The 25911-nt window shown below is 46.9% G+C and overlaps 1 protein-coding gene across 7 annotated transcripts in view; it reads left to right on the top strand.

The window, feature by feature from the left end:
• PTPRK (protein tyrosine phosphatase receptor type K) overlaps window positions 1–25911 on the top strand; it is a 1685403-nt gene that overhangs the window by 1610237 nt on the left and 49255 nt on the right. For all 7 annotated transcript variants that reach the window (XM_086927009.1, XM_086927007.1, XM_086927008.1 and 4 more), the window contains 2 exons: window positions 14332–14463; window positions 14561–14686. In XM_086927009.1, the coding sequence (XP_086783135.1) occupies window positions 14332–14463; window positions 14561–14686 (258 nt within the window). The remainder of the gene's footprint in view (window positions 1–14331; window positions 14464–14560; window positions 14687–25911) is intronic.

The following is a 25911-nucleotide window of genomic DNA, read 5'->3' on the forward strand; positions in this document are numbered from 1 at the left end:
TAACCACAGACAAATGGATTTTAAACATAATACAGTACGGTTATTGCGTAGAGTTAACAAAGCAGCCCCCAACCAGGAGGCCAAAGCAAAGTACACATTCAAAAGAGGAATTATCTCACTTGGTCCAAGAGGCTTCAGGGAAAGCATGCAATAGAGCATGTACCACACAAAGAAAAGAACAACCAAGTATATTCAACTTACTTCCTAATTCCAACAGTGGATGGCTAATTCCAACAGTGGATGGCACTTTACGGCCAATATTAGACCTAAGGTTTCTAAATAAGTGTATAAAATTTTTTAAATGACTACACTGCAAGAGGTGCTACTGCAATTGAAAAAATGAGAATACATGGCAACAATAGACTTAAAGGATGCCTATTTACACATCCCAATGAACAAGAAACTCAAAATATTGTTCAGATTTGTCGTGGATAAACAACACTACCAATTCAAAGTACTCACTTTTGTGCTGAAATCAGCACCAAGAGTGTTCCCAAAGTGCCTGACAGCAGTAGCAGCACATCTCAGAAGGCAAGGAATTCACGTTTACCCATACTTAAACGACTGGTTGGTAAGAGCAAATTCTTACAGCCTATGCAAACAGCCGATAGACCAAGTGAAAGAGCCACTAGTTCAGCTGGGTTTCTCAATACATTGGTAACAATCATCACTAGAACCAGAACTCATAAAGGTCTTCTTAGGCGCAGAGGTAAACACTGTGTTAGGGAAAGCATTCCTCAGCGAGAAAAGGAGATCAGCCCTATTGAAGGAGACTCATCTATACCAGAGGGGGCATCATCTCACAGTGAGGACAGTAGGGAAATTACTCGGAATTATGGCCTCATGGAATCATTTAGTTCCCAACATTAGTCTACACATGAGACCATTTCAGGAATGGCTCCAGACACAATGGTCACAGGCTACAGGGAGTTGGGAAGATCTAGTGGTTGTCACAAAAAAAGTTCATCAAGAGATGACATGGTGGAACACAAGAAACATAGCACAGGGGAGACTTTTCACCCCACCAACTCCAACAGTGACCATAACAACAGATGCGTCCCTAATGGGATGGGGAGCACACATGAACAATCTCAAAGTAAGGAGATAGTGGGCCCCACAGGATGCGGTGAAACACACAAATATCTTGGAACTAAAAACCGTGTTCTTAGCCTTAAAAACCTTTCAGAAAGAGCTCTACAGGAAAAAAATGTTGATACAAACAGACAACACTACAGCAATGTTTTACATAAACAAACAAGGAGGGACTCGTCTGTAGCACTCAGCTCTAGCACAAGAGATTTGTAGATGGTCAATCCCAAGACAAATAAACATTTTAGCAATACACCTACTAGGGAAAGACAATATAGAAGCAGACAGACTGAGCAGGTGAGCAAGTTCAAAGATTTTTTAACAAAATGGGGGACACCTCAAAAAGACCTATTTGCAACACCCCACAATGCTAAATGCCAAAACTTTGCATCCCGGCTAACTTGCAACCAGTCCCTAGGGAATGCGCTATGGATAGACTGGTCAGGCATATTTGCGTATGCTTTCCCCCCCAATACCATTACTCAACAAATGCAGGATCAGCAAAATGACAATGTTCCTTATCGCTCCACAAAGGGCCAGACAGACTTGGTTCTCGAAACTAATGGAGATTTCTCAGAGAACAATGCACCAACTTCCAAAAAGGAAAGATTTGCTAACAATGCAAAACGGGAAAGTGCTTCATCCCAAACCAGAAAGCCTAGGCCTATCGGCATGGCTCCTAAAGACTTAAAATTCGCACATCTCAAACTACCAGAAAGCACAATGGCTGTCCTAAGAGAAGCTAGGAAACCAACAAGAAAATGTTATACAGCAAAATGGAAAAGATACACAAAATGGTGTCTTAAAAAGCATCTTTCAAGGAAGATTACAAAAGAAAGAACAGTGCTAAAGTACCCGACACATTTACTACAAAGTAGATTATGTTTTACATCACTAAAAGTACACTTAGCAGTAATTATAGTGTATACAAGAGGGAAAACAGGGAAGAGTTTCTTCACCTCGCATGTGGTCAAAAGATTCCTAGAAGTAGCAAAAAGAATTGCACCACTAAAATGGTACCAGCACCAACATGGAATCTGAACATAGTTATAGCACAAATGATGAAAGCACATTTTGAACCACTACACAAAGTAATGCTACAAATGCTCACAATAAAAACTACATTTTTAAGGCAAATACATCAGTACGTAGAGTTAACGAACTACAGGCACTAACACTACAAGAACCCTACTTGCAAATACATAGTAACAGGATTGTCACGTGAACAGATCCGCGGCTCATGCCAAAGATGGTATCAAGATTCAACATAAATCAGAGTATACAGATACCAAGTTTCTTTCAAGATCAAAAAAAATAAAGCGGAAAGAGCTTTGCACACACTTGATGCAAGAAGAACAGTCCTGTATTGCTTTGAAAGGAAAAAAGAAAAACAAAATAGTTACTTGTATCCTTTGCAAAAAGTTTTCTGGGAATACCAGTAACCAAAAACACAATTGCAAGATGGATAGCACAAGCCATACAATTGTTCCACAAGCAAGCAGGACAATCTTTACAAGGTGCGTCGCTGGAGCACTCAACAAGCAATAAAGGAGCAACAATTGCATTTCTTGCAAACACTTCAATTCAAGACATCTGCATGGCTGCAACATGGTCTTCAGTACACACATTCACCAAACATTACTGTGTGGATATTCAAATAAGCAAAGAAGCACAAGTAGGACAAAAGGTCTTACACCATCTATTTACAACCCAACGTTCTTCTTCCAACCAGCCACCACAAAGACTAGCAAACCGCTACACAGTCTATGCACAGCATAGTGAATCCAGAAAAGATTCACGCTGCAAAAGGAATAGTTTCTTACCTGTCACTGTAGTTTTGCAGCTTGAAGAATTTTCTGTATTCACTAGCAAACCCACCCTCCTCCGCCAGTGAAGAGAACAATAAGGAGGAGAAAGAAAAGAATCCATAGATGGCTACCAATGGTGGGAGCTTCCGGAGGAAGCTCGTGGACTTCACAGAAGGGCACCAAATGGTACTACGTCGACGCCTACCAACAATAACAAACAAAAAAAGAGAGAAGAAATAGTACAATTTCAGACCCAACCACTAGAAGGCGGAATAATACACATCATAGTAAATCCAGAAAATTCTTTAAGCTGCAAAGCTACACCAACAGGTAAGAAACTATTTGTTTTCTTCAAGGCAGTTTGTCAGGGGTATACATTTATTTTCCTTGTATGCTAAGCAACAGCCCATACCTCTGGTTTTTGATGAGCACAGTATTAGAGATAGATTTGTTTAAATTAATCATAATCAAAAGCATTTACTCTGACTCCCGCTGCATATCCAACAAACTCCATTCAAATAACATTCAAAGATGACTGCGTTGTAAAGTAAATTAATGATTGGTGCCTGGTAAAGTAAATTGGTAATTTTAGTGGGGGTCATCTATGGAAGCAATTTCATAACTTTTTCGTCCCTAAGAGTTTAGCCAAGACTTTATCAGTATTCTGCTTCACGAGTAGCAGTATATATAGTATTTGCCTTTTTCGTAGGTGAGAGTGATTGATTCTGCCTTCTGAGGCTGGTTTGTTTTCTTCTCTCACTAGTCTACAGCATTTCCACTGGCAATTCTCCACCACCCCTGAAATTCCTTTTATTTTTTAACTATATACTTGTTTTTTGCTTTAAATTTGCCAAGAGACATAATATAATCTTCTAATTGTCAGCTTTTGTAGTTTCTTGAGCTATCAAAGTTAAAACCTCACCTGTGGAGGAAAGAACAGGAGCTCCTTAAGATACATTGGTATATCACTTGCCTCCCTATCCCTCTCCACTACGGACCAATTTGGTTTGATGTGTTAGGAACCTACCGTCTTCAGTAATCCTATTGTTTACCGGCCCATTGTCTTGCAATTCACATTTCTTGAAAGAAAGAAGTCTGTCTACACTTTACTGTTTGTTTCATTTTCTTTGCTAGGTGAACAAGGAGGCACCACATTGCCTAGCAAAATTGTTTGCTGCTAGTTATTACCCATCCCTTGCTCTTCCTTCAGCTAATGGTGATAACCATGCACAGCACCTAAATGAATTGCAAGAATCTCCTTTACATCTCTTAATTCACTTTTCCTCAGTATACTAAATTGCTACAATCTGCAACAATTTTTTAGTAAATGGTGCCTGTTGTCTCCACATAGGTGTCCTAGACAACTTCTTGTCCTATGTTTTGCCTACTGTTTCGTTTCTGTTCTATTTGGACTTCTAAAGCACCTCGCTATCTGAAGGCTTCCCGGCACTGGATGAGTCTTAGAGTTGCATCTGAGCTTACAGGGGACCATATGAAAAAGTCTTAATTGATAGGGGAAGAGCCAGGATCCTAGCTGTTTCTGAAATCACGTATCCTTGTATAGGGTTTCTTAATTCTAAGGCCTGTGAGTTCAAAAGTTTAGGAATAAGATGCAAGAAGGATCTTCCGCCCCATCTAGTTCTGTGAATTCACAGCACCTTCAGGAGTCGGGCAGTATAAGATCTTAATGCCATGCTAGGGGTATATGCTATCAAGAGTGCCCTAATCAGTTAGGGTACTGTTGTGTTTTTTTGTGTGACTTAGTGTATTACATTTTATCCTTTCCTCAACAGGTAGCCAAATGATAGAGGCCAGGGCATTTTTAGCCAGGAGGTTTTTTGAGACCTTGAGATTTTTAGGCTATCGCATTTTGGATATACCTGGATTTTTTTGGTTACGTATTTATGGGAACCTAGGTATAGGGAGTTCCCATAATCCAGGCGAGAGAGAATCTGAGATTGGACCACAATTCTTCTGGAGGAGAAGAGTAAAAGAAAAAAATCTAAGATTTTGCACATAGTTCTGAGGATGCCAAAGCAGGTTGCAGCAAGGTATTTTTGCTTGTGCATCCATAGAAAGGGAACTGCTAAGCCACATACCTAAGCTTTTTTTGGGGAATGAAGAGGTGGGTGGATTGCGCAAACACGTCGACCATTCTGGAGATGGTTTGAGGGTAGGGTCTATTCCCCAGCATCGTAAATTCAGTCTTATCTTCATTTAGTTCAAGACAGCAGTTTGCCATCTACCTCGCTACTTTTTCAAAGCAAGGAGACCGCTGTTGGTATTGTGATCCTGTCCCAGTTGTCAGGGAGACAACCAATTGCATGTCTGTTGTTGCTTTATGAGATGATTAACAGCCCAAATTTGTGAACAATGTCAGCTAGCAGGTGCATGTATAGCTTAAAAAGTGTATGACTTAAGGCAGACCCTGCGGTACTCCCCATTTCAGGGAAAAATGTCTGAGTAGCATGAGTTTTCAAAGATTTAAAATGACCTGTTTTTTAAGAAGGAAATGAGCCAATTAAGAGCAAGATCCTTTATTCCAGTTTCACTCATTCTTTAAGTATTTTATGGCTGACTGTATCAAACTCCGCGCTCAAGTCAAGGAGGATGACTGCAGCGGATCCTCCCTGGCCCAGCAGCATCTTCAAATGCCTTACTCACACCAGGTACTTCCTTCCACATGCTTATTAGACCTCCATTACCTCTGCTCCTAAATCTAGGTCAGTGCTCCTGACTGCAGTGTTATAGAGAGGGGTTTATTCTGCACATGGTATTCCTGATGAACATTACATTTCTTCATTATTCTTTGTCCTGCTGTCTCATTCTTCTCAGAAGTTATGTAACATAACATATAGTAGTGTTGCCCAAAGTGCTAATACTGCATGTGTATAGGAGGAGCTTAAGGCACTATAAAATTGCCAGCACCTCAGTTTGGCTGTTGCAAGTACTGCAGCTGGGTGATGGTACCTGCTGACACAAAGGAGTTCACTAATTGCATTCACTCTTGCTTTTAATTTGGCCATCTGAAAGAAACGCGTTAGTGATAGATTCCTTACCTTAGAATTACCCCCAGGCGTCAGACTGGATCCGGAAAGTTTTCATCAGTAGTACCCCTGCACGTCGGAAGGTGGCGCTGTGCGGCTTTGCATCCGTCGTTGGCATTGTGGTCATCAAGATGATGTTGCGGCAGCTACTTATACTACGCCCGCGCACTGATGTCTGTTCTTTATTTTTCCACGCCAGCAAGGGCAGATCTGGAGAGAGTGGTACTCCCAGTCATTTTTTGACTTAGTTTATTTTAGGCTTTTTGTCTATATTTTTTGAGTCAATCGACTCCTGGTGCAGTAGGAATGCCCGACTTGAAGACCTGCGGGGACTGTCATCGCATGATGTCTGTGACTGACCCGCACCGCGTGTGTCTTTACTGCCTGGAGCGTGCTCCGACTGCCGTGCCATGGCGCCGAAGACTTCCCGAAAGTTGCTAGAAGTCGGCAATCGGCTCCGAACCGCTCAAGATCCCGTCGGAGGTAGAGGGACCGGTCGCAGAGCCGCCACCCACCGTTCATCGAGATCGAAGACTTAGCACTCTGGGTCAGGTAAGACTAAGCTTTCCAAGAAGTCGAAGAAGCGCCATCGCTCTCTGAATTCCCCGCGCCTGTCGCGGCTGAGGGTGCAGGTGTTGCCTCCCCCGGGGCTCCAGCAGAGCCTACGCAGTCGCCGCCGCCCTACCCGCCCTTCCCGGGTCCGTCAGCGACTCCGGCCCAGCTGCAGGAATTTCTGTCAGCCACGGCTTGCTTCTTTGGGCCATCGGGCCCTGCCGGTGTGCCTTCAGCCCTGCGGGCCCGACTGCGGTGTTCTAGGCCTTTACTGTCGGCGGCTCCAGCTCCGGCATCGCTGTTGGCTCCGACTCCGGCTCCGCAGGACCCCCATGGATCCGGGGCTGGATCCAAGGTTGACGCTGGCTGACAGTGTGACACCTCCACCGACGTCTACCACTCCAGCACCACCTCCGCCGTCGCCAGGCCCACCGGATGACGTCGCCCCGGGTTTCAGCCCCAATGTGGATACGTTGCCGATGCCAATTCGACGCAGATCGGGAATTCCTTTCCCTATGTCCATCCTCCTTATTTTCAGCCTGTTTATCAGCCTTCGGAGGAAGGGGAGAACTGGGAGGGGTCTAAGGACCCTCTCACAGCACAATGTGAGTTTGACCCGGACTGGGGAAAGGAGTTGGGGGATGCCAGTGGTCTTGATACCGTTCCTGAGCTTGGCATGCTGTCTCCTCCTACCGTGGCTACGCAGGAGGGTGCAAGTTACGCAGTGGTGTTGTGTAGGGTGGACGAGGCCCTCCACCTCGAGCTCCCTACAGTGGCCCTCAGGACTAACCTCCTGACAGAAGTACTTCAGCCGGCAGCTACCTCTAAGGAGCCGCTGCTGCCTTTTAATGATGCACTTTCGGACGTTCTTTTGGGCACCTGGTCCAGGCCCAACACAGGGGCTCCTGTGGATAGGAACTTGGGCCGGACGCCATTGCCCGGCCCCAGGCGACCCCCTTTTCCTTTCCCAACACCCCGCCCCTGAGAGCTTGTCCAAGCCTCTGCGTCCCGAGCGCATTCCTTACCGCACCACTGGACAAAGAATCCAAGAAACTGGAGCATTTTGATAACAATATTTTTACTTCTGCCAGTTCAGAGCTGCGGTCTGTGAACACCATATGCCTCTCTAGACATTATTTCCACTCTGTGTGATACAGGGGCGCCCGTGCTGCCTCAGTGTCTGGAGGAGGCACAGGCAGTGCTCTCTCAAGCTATTGCTGAAGGGAGGGATACAGCCAAGTTCACTATTAGTTGTTGTCTTCACACCAACGACTCGCTGGGCAGGGCGATTTCCACGACGGTGGTGCTCCGTTGCCACGCCTGGCTGAGTACAACTGTTTTTTTTGGAGATGTCAGAACAGTTTGATGGACATGCCCTTTGATGGCTATCGCCTTTTCGGCAACAAAGCAGATAGTGCGTTGGAGCGCTTTAAGGACTCGCGGGCTACGGCCAAGTCCTTGGGCCTATCCGCCACGCGCCCTCTTCCGCTTTATGCTTTTCACTCCTTTCGTGGCCACAGAAGGGGCGCCCGACACATTCGTTTCAGAGCCAGCGCAGATCCAGGCCTGCGCAGCAACAGTCTCAGTGCGAGTCACTCCACCTCCAACCCAGCCACCACTGCCTCCAAACCTTCTTAGTCCAGTTTTTCAGGCCCATCAAATGGCAGTGGGCGGCAGCATTCGTCATCCCCTCCCCCACTGGCGCACCATCACTTCGGACAGGTGGGTTTTACAAATATTCCGGAGGGGTTACTCCCTCCCCTAATAGACTACCCCTCCAGCCATGCCACCCCAGTACCACCACATGTCGGGGGATCACTTGGCACTTCAACTGGAAGTCGCGGCCCTCTTCGCCTAGGGAGCCATTGAGCGCATTCCTGCGCCAGAAGTAGGACTTGGTTGTTACTCCCACTATTTTCTGGTGCCCAAGAAGGACAAGGGCCTGCGTCCTATCTTGGCTCTCAGGGACGTCAATTGCTTCCTCTGTAAGGAGGAGTTCAAGATGCTAACTCTGGCTCAGGTCTTGTCTGCCCTCGACCTTGGAGACTGGATGGTAACGTTGGACCTGCAGGACGCATATCTCCACATTCCCGTCCTGCCTGCCCACCGGCGTTACCTGCGGTTTACGGTAGGCCACAAGCATTTTGTTTACCGTGCTCCCTATTGGCCTTACCAGCGCCCCTCGGGTGTTCACGAAAGTGATGGCGGTGGTCGCAGCTAATCTGCGCAGATCGGGTGTTCCAGTCTTCCCCTATCTCGACGACTGACTGTTGAAGGCGGGCTCACACCTGATTCCCTCTCAGAAGCTCCTCTTCATCGGAAAGGTTCTGGATATGACGCACCTTCGGGTCTATCCTCCTGAACGGCGAGTCCAGGATATTAAGGCTCTGATTCTGATCTTTTAGCCTCTATCCTGGGTTTCAGTCAGGATGACCCTGAGGCTGCCTGGCCTCATGGCCTCCTGCATCCTGCTGGTCGATCATGCCAGATGGCATATGCGGGCTCTGCAGTGGGACCTGAAGTTCCAGTGGGCGGAGCATCAGGGGAACCTGTCCGATTACGTCCAGATCTCAGAGGGCACTGCACAAAAATTGCAGTGGTGGCTCACCAACGGGCATTGGGTCAATGGCAGATCCCTCTCCCTTCCTCAACCGGAGCACACAGTGGTCTCCCTCCTGGGATGGGGCGGCCACATGGAAGAGGCAGAGATCAGAGGCCTCTGGTATCCGGCAGAGTCCAGGTTCAACCTTCTGGAGCTCCGGGCGATCCGACTTGCACTGAAGGCATTCCTTCCATCTGTCAAGGGAAGAGTAGTGCAGGTGTTCACAGACAACATCACCGCCATGTGGTACTTCAACAATCAGGGCGGAGTGAGGTGGTTGACCCTATGTCAGTAGGCCCTGTGCCTCTGGACATGGCTGGAACATCAGGGCATTTCCCTGGTGGTTTAACACCTGGCAGGTTCACTGAAAGCTTGGGCATATGAACTCAGCCGCAGGTGCAAGGCCTCAACAGTTGGGAGAGCCTTGGTTAGATCTATTCGCCCCCGAAGAGAACGCGCAATGTCAGCAGTTCTGCGCATTGGAATTTCCAAGGCGGCACTCGCTAGGCGACGCTTTTCGTTGCAAGTGGAGTTGCGGTCTGTTGTACACCTTTCTGCCTATACCACTTCTGCCCAGAGTGCTGAAGAAAATCAGGCACGACCAGGCCCAAGTCATTCTTGTGGCTCTTGACTGGGCTCGAAGAGTTTGGTATCCCAAACTACTTAGTATGACCATCGATCTCCCGATCGGGACTGCCTCTTTGGGAGGATGTTCTCTCGCAGCAGCAGGGGACGGTCCTGTGGCATGGTGCACAGAAAAGGCTGTGGATCCCCTTTCTGTCCCTCTTTCAGAAATCCTATCGAGGGCAACCTTTCTGCTATTTCAGCCTTTCTTAGGCTTCCAGATGAGCCCCTCTTTTCCAGTCCCCTGTTGTAAATAGATTCCTCAAAGGCATTACTCATCTTTTCCCTCCTATTCCCTTCATAATGCCACAGTGGGACTTGGACCTGGTTCTCACATATTTAATGTGCGCTCCCTTTGAGCCTCTTAACAACTGTCCTCTTTGTTTGTTAACTTTGAAGACTGCTTTCCTGGTTGCCATCACCTCTGGTAGGAGAGTGAGTGAGCTTCAGGCTCTTTCTTACAAACCTCCTTATTTGTCTGTCCATCCGGACAAGGTTGTGCTCAGAACACGTCCATTCTTTCTGCCAAAGCTTGTCACTGTATTTCACATCGCGCAGATCTTCACTTTGCCCACCTTCTTTTTCCCTCTGCATCCTTCCAGAGAGGAAGAGAAGCTCCACTGTCTGGACCCAAAACGTGCACTCTCATTTTACCTGAATCGCACACAACAGTTCCGGGTAGATGACCAGCTCTTTGTTGGCTATGTAGGCTCCAGAAAAGTTCAGGCCATACACAAGCGAACTATCTCCCGATGGGTCGTCTTGTGTATTAAAGCCTGTTATTCTCTGGAAAAAAAGGATCCTCCGGTGGGGCTACGTACCCATTCCACCAGGGCGACAGCTGCCACTAAGGCATTGGGACGTGGTGTCCCTTTACAAGTCATCGGTCAGGCAGCTACGTGGGCCTCGTTGCACACTTTTACTAAGCACTATTGCCTGGACAGCCAAGTCTAGAGAGACGGCTTCTTTGGCCGTTCTGTTCTCCGGGACTTCCTGATGTGATCTTGGTTCGCAGACACACCACCAGGGTTGGTATTGCTGGTGTATCTATTCTTAGGTAAGGAATCTATCACTGACGTGTTTCTTTCAGGTGAACAACTTACTTACCTTCAGTAACGATATAGATTTAGGAAACATTCGTTAGTGATAGATTCATTACCGCCCCACCCATCCTCCTCGTTCTGCAAACTGATTTGTAGGGTTAAGATCATCCCTTTCTGGGCCCTAGTTTCAGTGCACAAGTGGTCAGTATCTTGCATGGCTCTGCGTTCCTGGCGCGGAAAGTCGTGTACGGAACTGACGTCAGCGCGCGAGTGCGGCGCCTAAGTAGCTGCCGCGACTTCATCTCGGTGACCGCGATTCCAACGACGGATGTGGAGCCACACGACGCCACCTTCCGACGCGCAGGGGTACTGCTGACAAAAACTTTCCAGATCCAGTCTGATGCCTGGGGGTAATTCTAAGGTAAGGAATCTATCACTAACTTTTATTTCTTACAGATATATTGTTACCGAAGGTAAGTAACTTGTTCATTAGCTAATAAATCAATATTTCCGCTTCGGGAAGAAAAGCTTCTGAAAGTAAAACTTTCAGAAGTTGCATTGACACACTTTTCTGGCAGTGGGCAGGACCCAGGACCTTAGTAGACCTAGTACGACAATATATTTAAACAAAATAGATACCTTGGGCAATCGTTTGTGGCTTGAATGATGATAGATGCTTGGGTATTCCCTATCTGGAAAAACAATCGTGTTTTTCATGTCCGTGTTTTAGTATCTTTTACAATGCTTTGAGGCACCTTTTTGAATTTCCCTAGACAACATTAGTCTTGTGTAGGAACTTCACTACTGTCTCTAAATGTGCGTGCAAGCCCCTTCACTGCAAATACTTGGTTAATAATTGGCAGCTGTGAACCAAAGCTCCCGACGGTTTCTTTAGTGTCTCAATTTGTTTAGAAAGTGCTTAAGATGCTATTGAAAGTGTGCAGTCCAGAACAGTCAAGTAATGTAATTCCCATACATTTTCTAAAGATACTAAGGATATATTACTGTAAACTACTATAGTACAATGGAATATTAAAACCTCAGCCACGCTGGCATCAAGCTTTATGTTTAATGCTTTTGTTAACAAGCTATAAAAGAAGTTTGTATGGCTAAAATGTCTTGAACAAATGAAAACGTGTCAAATGTTTTAGGTTAATGTTTCCCAATGTGCACAAGTTGGGGAGTGCTTCCCAGGTAATGGGTTTAGATGGTGTTTGGGCTCAGCTGGGAGCGTTTTAGGAGCAAGGTTAAAAGCAAATTCAGGCAAACTAAGAAACAGAGGCAAATGATTAACTGAGTGTACACACCACCGTGGTGTGGTGACCGAGTACACGTCACCAAGCAATATCACCCCTTCTGGCACCTTCCTTGTGGCAACAGAACATACATTGTTTATGCATTGCAGATGTGGTTTCAAACAAGGTGGTTTTCAGTTAAGTGTGTGCAAGAGGGATCCGGTCTCTTTCTTTGCTTTGACGATGATGAGCAGCAGGGGCATGCTGAAGAACGTCACCCCAATTTCCTTTCCTGTAGGGTCCCTCACTTTGTGCAGGTGCTTGCTGCTGCTTTCTATGTGCCTTGCTAGGCCCCACATGTACTGTAACATTAAGTCATGTTTTCCTTTCTGACCAGCTGTTGGAGGAGAATGAGGACACTCCATAGGAGATCCTTACGTACTTTTTCTTAATCCCTGGGTTTGACTATCTACCGTCTAGATGATCTTCAGGAGCATTCTATCTAGGGAAGGACCATGCCCAACAGCTATAACCCTGGCAAGGTGAGGAACATTTCTCTCACTCTTCAAAACCTAGCTTCCTTTTTAAAAAAGTTCCTGAAAAGTTCAGCAGGCTACCCGACTCTGACCAGCCACAGTCCTCCTTTCTATGTCCTTGCAAATCATGTTCTATTGCCTCCTTGAAGGTGTGACCTCAGGTACTTAGTACGCTGGGAGCTAGCCTGCAAGTAAATGGCTAATGAGCCCCTAGTGCTGTTCTCCAGAGGTACCAAAGTGAATTTCTCTTTCTCTGGTCCCAGGGCAGAACCCAAACCTCTCACAGCCTCTTCCAATAATTCCCATTGCAATTTAGGGCAAGAGACCCAGACCTGACGGCCTCCACAGTGCCAGGTACGCAACACCACCACCATCAGAGGGTGTAGATAAGGCATTCCCTGCATGCCCCGCGGCAACTAAGTTTGGATTTTAGTGGATTAGGAAAATGGAGGGGCGCTACATTTCTCTCTTCCTTTTGGATTGAAATATTGACTGCTCAAAAATGAAATTAAAGTGTTTTCTAAGCTGGAGTAAATTTTGTTAGGTTTAGAAATGTCTTGTGTTCAGCTCACTGTTGACTACTGGAGAAGGGAGGGTAGAGAAAGTAAAATGCTTTTATAACTTTAGGTTTAAGAAACCCTCCCAAGGCATTTCTACAATATACCTCATAGATTACTTTGCTCCATCAATAAAAACAGACAAGAATGGACCTGTTTTTGTGTCCCATATATCGAGCACCCTAATTCGACAATGTTTGGACCAATTAGGGGGCCAGAACTGTTCCTTTCCTATCCCATCCCATGATTCGCAATGCACGAACCTCCATTGCTTGGTGGAATATATTGCACTACACAGAGAGGTAGGTGGGTGTTTCAGACACCCTCATATTCTTCCCTTTCGGCCAAATTGTATGCGTACTATTGTCTAGGTAGGAATTTAGTGCGTTGCCAGCTACTTCAGAGTGCAGTGGTGTCACGTGTGCTTGTGGTTAGCGGCTGGTCTTTCAGTGGGTGATGGATATGGAGGACGAGCAGAGTCGGCTTGAATATATAGCTCAGGATCCAGGATTCACATTTGCCTTCCACGCGGATGATATCCAGTTGTCCTGCAGGTACGGATGACAGGCCTATTCACGGAAGGACTTTGGGGATCTTTTGCAGAATGTGTGGTGCTGGAGTCTTTCAGGGTTAGATGAGAACACACGTTATTTCCAGATCTCGGAACAGAACCATTAACCTAAGCGAAGGTGCAGCTTGGAAGAAGTATATTTAGTCCTCACCTTAAAGACCTGTTTTGACAGCATATTTCAATTTTTTTATTGGTAAATCGTGAACAGGACAAATATCAACTAAGCAGTTAAGTGGTACAAAAAAAGAAAAGTCGCTTCAATAATCTGATAATATATTTTCGTTTTTAATTCACTAACAACTCAGTTATAACTTGTAAGGCGTGTTAATCATTAGCAATTTGTGTAACTAAAGCCTTGTAATTGAGTTATAAAAGAGGTTGTCGATCAGATATCTAGAAGAACAGTTTTCCAGCTCCGACATGTTTAAAGGTCGAAATTGTAAGCAGTTCGATAAAAGACTCCTGCTGTTGAGATGGAAGGACCAGGAAGCAATCCTGGTAAAGGGCACTCCGGTGCCACACATATGCACAGATATTAAATATACAGCCGATTACTAGCCGGCTCTGGAGGTGCTTGTTGAATGTGCCATTTTATGCTGCATACAGGTGATTTTATTTGAAAGCCTGCCACCGTTCACCTCTTTGTTGCAACTCCTTTGCATTACAGAGCTACAGGCAGCCTGCTGCTTTCATTGTCACGCAGCACCCATTGCCAAACACCGTCAAGGACTATTGGAGATTAGTGTACGACTACGGCTGCACGTCACTGGTGATGCTAAATGAAGTAGATTTGGCTCAGGTATGTCATGTCCTTATGCTCATCGTCTGTTCATTTTTAATGGTGGTTTTCGAACCGGCACCACCCCTCACCATCTTAACGTGCTTCTTTATTTCAGGGCTGCCCACAGTATTGGCCTGAAGAAGGGATGCTGAGATACGGCCCCATACAAGTGGAATGCATGTCGTCTTCAATGGACTGTGATGTGGTGAACAGGATTTTCAGGATATGCAATCTGAACCGAGTAAGTTGGACTGCAAGGTATAGGTGCCTGGACTAATTTAAAATCAGTTGCGTCCACTAACATCTGCACCTTGTTGAAAGTTCGAGTGAACTGGGATCTAAAAGTGGCACTTTCAAAGTTCACTGGCAATTCAAAAACGATTACTTCTCAAATGCAAGTTGTACCTTCTTTAAAAATTTCAACTTTGTGGAATTCCTCTTATATTTATTTAGCACACATTCACTGCAGCATCTTGACGACGGGAGCAAAAAGTAAATGTAGGGCAGAATACCAGGGAAAACGAATCACAGCCAAGAAAAATTAATAATCTACCTAGCAAAGCAGGCAGACAAATAACGAAAACGGCTACAGAATGGAATTGCTGGCCCTCTATTATGATAATGAAATTTATAAAGCGCACGAATACCAAAAATGGTGTCTCGGCGCTAGAACCATGAACAGACACCGCCAGCCCCCCTCACTGAAACAACCAGGTTTTCTGATTTTTTCTAAAGCCCATAAGAGAGCTAGCCTTCCTATAAAAACACATTTCTCATTCGTCGTATCTTTAGAGGCAAGAAAGAGTCCAGTAAGTGGACACTAAGTCTGTAAAGAATGAAGGTCCTGTCTTGAAGCCTTGTGTACCAAGCAGGCTGATTTAAGGGTGACTCTGTTACTCACAGTCAGTCATCTCGGTCGATCTTCGAACGGCGATACATGGTCGAATGTCTCCAGTCCCGTCACGACTGACGGACAGATTTTGTATTTAGTGCAGCTTCCCCCAGGGCGCAGATGGGTAATGTTAAGAATAATCTGTGTGGGAGAGAAAGCGTGCAGCAGGGATTTGCCCGTATTTCTCTTCCAAAAGGTAAAGTTGAATCTTTTTAAGTGATTTAAGAATACGAAAGCCTGTATTTTCCACTTTCTGAATATGTAAATCAAGTACTGGTGAATGGTTGCATGTCAGGCAAATACGCAGAAAATATCCTGTTAAAACGTGACACTTTCATACAATGGTGTCCTCCTATCTGCGTTTGCCCACCTTGGGTGGTAAGTGAAGTTAAAGACTTATTCACATGTGTAGTGACACAATCATCTTAACTGCTGAAACTGAAGTCACTTTATAGAAATATAGGGCAAAGAAAGAATATCAATCATGGACATTGTTAGAAATGGGGTTTCTGGTTGACTAGAGTGTGCACCTAAGCCAGACAGAACCCAGTGCTCTAGTCAGGGCAAATACATTACAGATCAGTGTCAAGTCAAGAATAACTTTATTCGGTTCAAAATGGACCATAAAAGTATAACATACATACAGAATAAATAAAGTTTACTTGTTGAATTGATACAATAATATGTCACTTGACTCAAATGCTCAACAGTATATAAAAGAAATGTAAAATTCAAGTTTTTAAAAGAAAAGCACCCATTTCATTTATATTTCATACCGTTTCCTTATTAAAAGTGCAATTCTAATAAAATGTAATACTGCAGTACAAATAACTTCAGTGGACAAGGAGCGTAGGAGATTAAAACCCTCCTGGTAATTACTGGGGCGAGTTTCTCTTAAAAGTGGATTAAGGAACCGTGCCCTCGGCTCTTTGTAAAGCTTACAGAATAGAGTAAAGTGCAAGGTGCTTTGATGTGCTGCACTATCGCAAGGGCAAGGAGTAAGGTTATTGCACCATCCAGCCTATTTGTGAAAGGCCCCTGAAAATTTCAATGTGCAAAGCCGAAGCCTAGTCAATAGAAATCTGAACTGCACGTTCATGGTAAAGGACAAGTAAAATTGTTTTTGTAAAAGGGGCCGATCTAGCTGAGGATGCAGCCCTGATTGCCGCCGGCGATTATCAAGCTCAACAAAATATGCATTTTTTATGATCAGTTTCATATTTGTATCGATGCTGGCAGGATTATCATAATAATGCCCTAGGCCTTTTTCATAAAATTTTCCTTTCAAATATCGAAGACCTGGGAGAGCCCCAGCATTATCCAGTGTCATACAATCCTTGATAATCTCTTGTGAGCTTTAAGACTTCTGACAGCCAGACTTTAGCCCATAGAGTCAGTGGGACCATATTAATCTGATCCACAATAAAATCCATCCCTACCTCAGTGACAGAATGCTGTGTAGGAACAGTCAATTATATTGCATCAAAAGCATTGGCACAGGAACACCTGGTCATTTCTGGGCTTTCATCCACAGAAGACCCAAACAGTAGTAATACAGTGTATACATTTCCAGCTATGCACATCAACATATATCACTTGTTAACCTGTAGCCACCTTGTTAAAAATGATAACATCCCTCTGTATACTGTTTAAGGTAAGCAGGTATGCTGTTTAAGATATGCAGGTATAGAACGTAGACAGCAGTAGTACCTGCGTGCTTCCTAAACGAGATACAGTGCTTTGGTAGCAAACATCTAAAGGGCTTTCTTGAATGCTGCAAGTTGCAGGTGGCAGTACCATACCTTGCTTGGGGGCCTATGTCAAGGTCTCGCCTTGTAATGCCAAAATCAACAAGGGGCCCTCATTGTACGTCACAATGTGGGAGGGCGGGCACACACACTTCAGGATTGCTCAGTGCAACCTTGCTCGGTCCTCCGCGGTCAGGGTAACAAAAATACAGTTGCCCAATACTCCGCCGTCCACTAAGGAGCCCAGGGAGACTCCTGCAGGACCTCAGAGATACGATCTCCCGCTTTCCGCCTCACAAGCAGGATACAGCAGCACCAGACACCAATGAGGGAGTGCAGCACGGCAGTACTTTCCCGGCCCCACAATACCTTCCTCTCCTGTCAAGCGGGACGACTGCCCACTACTGCAGGGATCTGGATCCAGATGGGCTGATACAGCAGCCCCTTGCATGTAGCAAAAGGGAGTTACACCCCACCCCTGGAATCCCGGGCAATGCGGGCTCGTCTCGGGGCAAGGATTCATGCGGTCAAGCTCCGAAGCCCTAGTAGGCGTGGCCAGACAGCGCTGACGTAGGCAGGCATCCTTCGTGTTGCAGGGATTTCTTTCATTAGCCCGAGGCAAGCGCTTCCAATGGAGCTGTGGGGGCTCTTTGACTTTGGATAGCGCGGTGTGGGGGAAGCCCAGTGCGTAGAGGCACGTCCTGACCAGAGTGATTCTACCAGAAGCGGTCGCTCCCCCACGCAGCTCCCCACCCCGACTGCAGTGGTATCGTAGCGCCTTATTATTGATTTCTGCCTTCCCTGCATTGCTCCTCTATATTTATCATTGTTGCCGCCAATTGAATAATTATTTAATTACTTTGCCGCGTACACACGCTTTTGTAACTATCTGCTGGCGGGGGAAGTCATTTACCGAAACGCTACAATTTACAAGCGCGCAGTCACTGGAAGCGCTTTGTGCCTCTAAGTAATTTTATCTGACTGTAGGATTGCGAGCGTGTTCTTCATAGATATTGACCCAATCCAGTTACGTTTCTTGCCTGCTGCCATCTTAAAGTTTGTTGTTGTGCCTCCCTGCCCGGACCTACACCCCGCCCTCCGCCTCCCAGCTGACCCGCCCTCCCACTGACTCATCTGGATCTACCCTCCGGCATTTCCCTTGTGACCGTCCTGATTCTACCAGAAGCGGTCGCTCCCCCACGCAGCTCCCCACCCCGACTGCAGTGGTATCGTAGCGCCTTATTATTGATTTCTGCCTTCCCTGCATTGCTCCTCTTTATTTATCATTGCTGTCGCCAATTGAATAATTATTTAATTACTTTGCCGCGTACACACGCTTTTGTAACTATCTGCTGGCGGGGGAAGTCATTTACCATAACGCTACAATTTACAAGCGCGCAGTCACTGGAAGCCTTTTGTGCCTCTAAGTAATTTTATCAGACTGTAGGATTGCAGAGCGTGTTCTTCATAGATATTGCCCCAATCCATTTACGTTTCTTGCCTGCTGCCATCTTAAAGTTTGTTGTTGTGCCTCCCTGCCCGGACCTACACCCCGCCCTCCGCCTCCCTGCTGACCCTCCCTCACCCCTCCCCCCTCCACCATCCATTAATGACAGATGCATTTCCGCGCAGCGTTCACGTGCAGCGGTCGCGCCCCATGCGCGCCGAAGGTGCGCCAAAGGTAAGCCCGTCTAAGCCTGGACCGCGCCCAGCGCCAGACCCCCCTGGCCCCCACCGTACCCAGCCCACTAGAGTCACGTATGACGCCGCAACTCTCCTCGCCCTCAACCCCGGACGCTCACCACAATGCTGCGAAGCCACCCCAGGACGTACCCACGGTCCATTCGCCTGCCACACCTGCAAGTTCACCTGCTTCAGAACCCACACCAAATCCACTTCCTCCAAACACAGCTCCGACTATAACCACCTGAAGTGCATCCTGCTGAACACCCGCTCAGTCCACAGACACGCAACTGAACTCTGGGACTTACTCGACACTGCGTCACCGGACATCGCCTTCCTCACAGAAACATGGATGAAGACATCATCAGCACCCGACATCGCCATAGCCATACCGGATACTTACAAGATCATCCGAAAAGACCGCACAAATCAAACAGGAGGAGGCATCGCCATCATCCATAGGAACACCATCAAAATCATGACCAGCTCCGACGACAATCTTGCAACCGCCGAACATCTCCATTTCCAGATCCACACCGACCCTAGGACCACACTTAGAGGCACCCTCACCTACAGGCCTCCAGGAACCCGTACTCAATTCAGCGAAGACATCACTGACTTCATCAGCCCACATGCCCTCGCCTCCGAGAACTACATTCTATTAGGAGACCTCAACTTCCACCTTGAAAACAATCACGACAGCAACACCACCTCCCTTCTGGACATCCTGGCCAATCTCGGACTCAAACAAATTGTTGACACCCCCACCCATGTAGCGGGACACACGCTCGACCCTATCTTCACCTCCAGCAAGTACATTTCCTTCGATCGCACCACAGCTCTCCATTGGACGGACCACAGTTGTGTTCACTTCAGCTACAAAACCACCCTGACCCACAACCCCCCACAACCTATTCCTCGGAGAAACTGGAACAGAGTCACCCCCGACCAACTCCTCACATCACTCAACCAAAACCCTCCCACCCTCTCATTGGACCCAAACCAAGCGGCCACCAAACTCAAGCAATGGATCACCCACAGCGCTGACGAATTAGCACCCCTGAAAAAGCACCAGATCAAATCAGGCAGCAAAAAGGCTCCCTGGTTCAATGATGACCTTAAAAAATCCAAGAAGCTATGCCACACCCTAGAGAAAACATGGAGAAAAAAACCCAACCACCGACAACATGGCCACCCTCAAGGCAGCCACCCGCAAACACCACCAACTGATTCGATCCACCAAGAAATCAGCATTTAATGATCGTCTCGACAACAACGCCCACTACAGCAAGGAACTTTTCAACATCGTCAAAGAATTCACCAACCCCACCATCTAACAACATCACTCCCCCCCAAGACCTCTGCGATGCGTTATCCTCCTTCTTCTACAACAAAATTGCCGACATTCACAACAGCTTCGAGAACACTCCCTGCGAACAACCCTCCCCACCCCCCTCAGATCCTACACCGCCAACTAACAACCTCAGCGCCTGGAACCCAATCACCACTGAAGACACCATCCGCCTAATGAACTCAATCCACTCTGGCTCGCCAACCGACCCCTGCCCCCACCACATCTTCAACAAAGCTAACTCCATCATCGCACCCCATCTCCGCGATGTCATCAATTGCTCGTTCAACTCTGCCACCTTCCCAGAAAGCTGGAAACACGCCGAACTGAGCGCCCTCTTGAAGAAACCCACAGCAGACCCCTCTGAACTTAAAAACTACCGACCCATATCCCTCATCCCTTTCCCCGCCAAAGTAATTGAGAAAGCCGTCAACAGCCAGCTCGCCGCCTTCCTTGAATCCAACAACTCCCTCGATCCCTCTCAGTCCGGATTTCGAGCCAAACACAGCACCGAAACCACCCTCATTGCAGCGACAGACGACATCCAAACACTACTGGACAACGGAGAAACAGTGGCCCTCATTCTACTCGACCTCTCTGCCGCTTTCGACACAGTCTGCCACAGCACCCTTATACAACGCCTCAGCAACATCGGCATACAAGATAAAACCTTGGACTGGATCATCTCATTCCTCGCTGGTAGAACTCAAAGAGTCCGTCTTCCCCCATTCATCTCAGAGGCAACTGAAGTAATCTGTGGCGTACCACAAGGATCATCACTCAGTCCCACCCTCTTCAACGTTTACATGAGCCCACTTGCATCCATCGCGCACCAACACAACCTTAACATCATCTCTTACGCCGACGACACCCAGTTAATACTTTCCCTCACCAAAGACCCTAACACCGCCAAAACCAATCTTCACGAAGGCATGAAAGAAGTAGCCGAATGGATGAAACATAGCCGCCTAAAACTCAACTCAGACAAAACGGAAGTGCTCATCCTAGGATCTTCCCCCTCTGCCTGGGACGACTCTTGGTGGCCTTCCGCTCTAGGCACAGCACCCATACCCACAGACCACGCACGTAACCTTGGCTTCATCCTTGACTCCTCTCTCTCGATGTCCAGACAAGTCAACGCAGTCTCATCCTCCTGCTTCAACGTACTTCGTATTCTCAAAAAGATCTTCCGCTGGATCCCCCTCGAGACAAGAAAGACAGTCACCCACGCACTGGTCACGAGTCGACTGGATTATGGTAACACACTATACGCCGGAATCACAGCAAAATTACAGAAAAAACTCCAACACATCCAAAACGCATCAGCAAGACTCATATTGGACATCCCTCGCCAAGATCACATCACCGGACACCTAAAAGACCTCCACTGGCTTCCCGTCAACAAGAGAATTACGTTCCGTCTTCTCACCCACGCACACAAGGCCCTCTACAAACTAGGACCCAAATGCCTCAACACTCGACTGTCCTTCTACACACCCACCCGCCAACTAAGATCGTCCAATCAAGCCCTCGCCGCAGTCCCGCGCATCCGAAAATCCACCATGGGTGGCAGATCCTTCTCCTTCCTGGCGGCCAAGACCTGGAACTCACTCCCCACTCATCTCCGCCTTACTCAAAACCACATCTCCTTCAGAAAAGAACTCAAATCCTGGCTTTTCGACATAAAATGAACCCCCCTCCCCAAGCGCCTTGAGACCCTCTGGGTGAGTAGTGCGCTATACAAATCCCTGAACTTGAACTTGAAAGCGCCCCAAATTAGCTAAAAGTAAGCAAAGAAGAGCTCAATGCGCGCTGGCCAGATGGAGTGAGTAGAACACACAAGCTGGCAAACACACAGGACCTCTTTGATATGCGCAGCTGTCTGACAGAGTCCCACGGCAGTGGTTTGCAGTTGAACATTTTTATGGCGCAAATATTTCCAAACTGGGGGCATGCTACTATGCCCTTGAAGAACACTTGTGGCATAAAGAGGGTAGCATTGTAGGCAGGCCAGCACACAAGTCCAATTGCAGAGTGGCAGTCTCTCCAGCACCCTGGCAGGCAGGCCAGCACAACAAAACAAGTAGTCCCAATGACTGTCCCTCCTAGCAGCACAGCAGTCCTCTGGCAGTATGCATATTGTTAGACACAGCAGCGTCTGGTTACAAGTCCCATCCAGTGTCTAAATAACATGGGGTCAGAACCCCAGTGCTTATACTCAAAAATGTATTTTATGAAGGGTTATCATCAAAGGAACGCTAAGAAGTGTGCAGCAATCCCTTTCAACCCAGCCCTGGCTCCAGATGATGAGTAGGTGGTAAATCAGCCCTTTGTGTGAGTGCAGAGCACAACCTATACAAATGTAAAGTGTGAATCACCTCTCCCAGCCCAGGAAGACTATCAATATGCAGATGAATGCAGATGTATCCCCCGTCACACCAGCCCATCCTGTGTAGTGGCTGTCTGGAAAGAATGCACCAAGTGCAGTTGTCACCTAGCTATGACGTGCTTTTGGGGTCGCTTCAGACAAAGGCTGGTTTCTCTCTTTTTTGTGACTTGGTTGTGTGGCCTTCAGTTCTATTTTGGTATATTCAAGGGTTTGGTATTGGTTTAAAAACCTTTTTGCCAACTTGTACTTTAGTTCATAAAAAATGGGGGGTTTTGTTTTTGATTTACTATTGACTAATAGAAAACAGGATGTCGGAGCACACCGCTGACCTCTCAGGCAAGGTTCGCCCCTGGCATTCTGATAAATGCAGTCTCTTGTAGCTCGCTCCGACATTTTCGAGTGTTTCGCCCAGGTTGGCGCAGATAGTGCTGATCTCTAGACACGTGTTTCTGGTTTAACCGTCATCAGTAGAGAATACAGTCTTGTATTTTGGGGTTTGCTGAGTAGGCTGCCAAATATTATATCAGGTCCGGTACCTCTCACTGGCGCGCAAGTGCTTCATTCACGAGCTTGTCAGCTCAATGACTCACAGGAGTACTTCAAATAGAAAACAGGATGTGGGAGCACACCGCTGACCTCTCAGGCAAGGTTCGCCCCTGGCATTCTGGTAAATGCAGTCTCTTGTAGCTCGCTCCAATATTTTCGAGTGTTTCGCCCAGGTTGGCGCAGATAGTGCTGATCTATAGACACACGTTTCTGGTTTATTAACCGTCATGAGTAGAGAATACAGTCTTGTATTTTGGGGTTTGCTGAGTAGGCTGCCAAATATTATATCGGGTCCGGTACCTCTCACTGGCGCGCAACGCTGTATGAAACGAAGAAGATACTGGGGAGACGTTGTTCAAGTTTGAAGATCAAATAAAGCAACAAAAGATGCCTGAATGGTGAATCTGGCTCTACAGCACATGCTAACAGACCTTAGTTGAGAACATAAGGACATTCTCACCTGCTTATAAATGAAGTACAAGGAATATATTAAACTTTAACACGAACAAGGGGATAAGGTGGAAAGACTGCTCACCTGGTTGCTGAAGGCAGACACCCCACATGTCACTATAGGAGCCATTCACAATGTCAATGTCAATGTCTTGGTGCTAAATTAACAACTGGAAATTAATGGGGTGTCTGAGGATTATTACAGGGTTTTTGTAAAGTGATGATATGAGGGTGGAACCAATGACAGCCCTGGATTATTTGGGACTGGTTGAGATCCCCCACTCTCAACCCTCACAGGCACTGGAGTTAGTTGTCCCTTTGACCCTAGAGGAGATTAAATGAGCTGTTCAGCAGATTGCAAGGGGCAAGACCCCGGTCACATACGGGTTCCCTTTTGAAATTTTTGCTACCTATCAAACTCCTTGGCTATTGCAATTATATGAACAGGCGAGGGAGTGTTGCATGCATATTGTTTGATTCCTTGAGAGAAGCACTGATAGTATTGCTCCTGAAACGGGGACGTGACTCTGTGTCACGTCCTACTGTCCCATGTCATTATTAATTCTAGATTATAAGATCTTGGGAAAGGTACTAGCTAACCTGTTGACTTTCCTCTTAGCGATAGTGGTGCACAAGGACCAGTGCTGGGTGGCCTGCTTTTGTAGCAACAAGGCCTTTCATACCCTCAGGTACCCACATTTACAGGCAGTGCTAGGTAAACTGGACATAGGGCCAGAGTGCCAACATTGGATAACATTGCTATACAAGACCCACAAGCAAGAGAGTACGGGAGGTGTCCTCTCAGATCAGATATCTATAGAGAGGGACACCTCTCTCTTCCTTATTGTTCGCATTGACCATGGAATCCCTAGCCCATCTGTTGCAAACACTGGGCCCACAGTGGGGTATTCATATAGAAGGGACACCTCACATAGACAAGTCAGGCTGGGTGTCTGGACTACGGATTAATTGGAATAAGTCCTGTCTGTTTCCTCTGCTCTGACTATCCGAGTCCCCACAGCAGGAGCTGCCAGGAGTGCAACAGCAGTGGAAACTCAATACTATTAAATATTTTGGGGTGAAATATATCACACTGAGCAAGATCTTATTATGTATTGATGGTAACTTGGAACAGGCACTGAATTCGATCAGGTAAACGTTTCTGACTGCAGTTGCTTTTATCCCTAATGGGTAGGGTTTCGATTGCAAATTTTTTTAATTACTTTGCTGCATAACCTGTTATACTTCAGAGGCCATCTTTCGCAGATCTGCAACAGCTACTTACGTTGCTCATATGGGCTGATGGGAGACATAGGGTGGCGAGGCATACACTTTATACCATGATGCAAGAGGCAGGGTTGGAAGCCCCTAATTGTTAGCTCTATTATGCAGCGGTGCAACTCTAGTGGCCGCCTACGCGCTGTTAGGGGGGCGGCCGAACCCGGAGTGTAACTCAGTTCATGCTGAACTAGGCGAGCACCCACTCTTAGATTGGTTCCTTGCTGCCTGCCCTGGAGAGGCAAATACAATGTGCTACTGAAAGTGGCTTTTTGGTGCTCAATGATTTATATACATGGAGGTCGGAAGACAACCCTGGCCCTAAACCTTTCATTCTAGGCACCACCACAATGTCAGCTTTAATGAACTGTACCAAACTTATGGATGGACAGCCATTGGGATTGCGGTGTGGGGGGACCTAGTGTTGGTTAAGAAGTTAGTCATTTGAAGCCATGATGACCACATATGATTTGGGACCGGTACAGTTCCGTTTGTACTTTGCTCTGCATGGGGTTGTGGGCCGAATATGCAGATTTGAGCTAGACTTGCTTAACCTAGTGGGGCAGCTAGAGTTAATTCTTGATACTCAGTGGATAAAGCAAGTAGTAACAGGGTTATAGTAGAGAGATGGTAGAGAGGTGTGGCTCACTGGTTAGAGGCGGCAGACCCGGAGGCTGAGAACGGCCCGGGACCAGGGTTCGATTCCCGACGCGGCAGGGTCGCGGACCAGGGTCAGCGGACTGATAATTCTCGCCTCGGTGCCCACTTTGGGCAGTGATCACACTCGGTAACTCTGGGCATTAAGCTTGCCTCATCTCTACAACGGCCCCCCACAGACGCCGGGGATGCCTGGCTTCACCTTGGAGATACCCAGCAAGGGACCATCTCACAGGGAAAGCCAAGACGGGTTCCCCAGCGGTCATTCGCGCCAGGATACTCCGGTAGTAATTGAGCGCGCTACAAAACACCTTACATTTACATTTACATTTACATTTATACTGGGGACTACTGCAGAGTGGTTCCAGGGGCTCTCAGTCGCAAAAAGACTGGTAGGAAGACAAACTGGGAACTGAAATACAGTTGACCTCATGTAATCGTTGTCTGGGTTCTGTCAAGAAGGTGTCCATAA

Source organism: Lissotriton vulgaris, chromosome 6 (assembly GCF_964263255.1).
Source record: "Lissotriton vulgaris chromosome 6, aLisVul1.2, whole genome shotgun sequence".
Lineage (NCBI taxonomy): Eukaryota > Metazoa > Chordata > Amphibia > Caudata > Salamandridae > Lissotriton > Lissotriton vulgaris.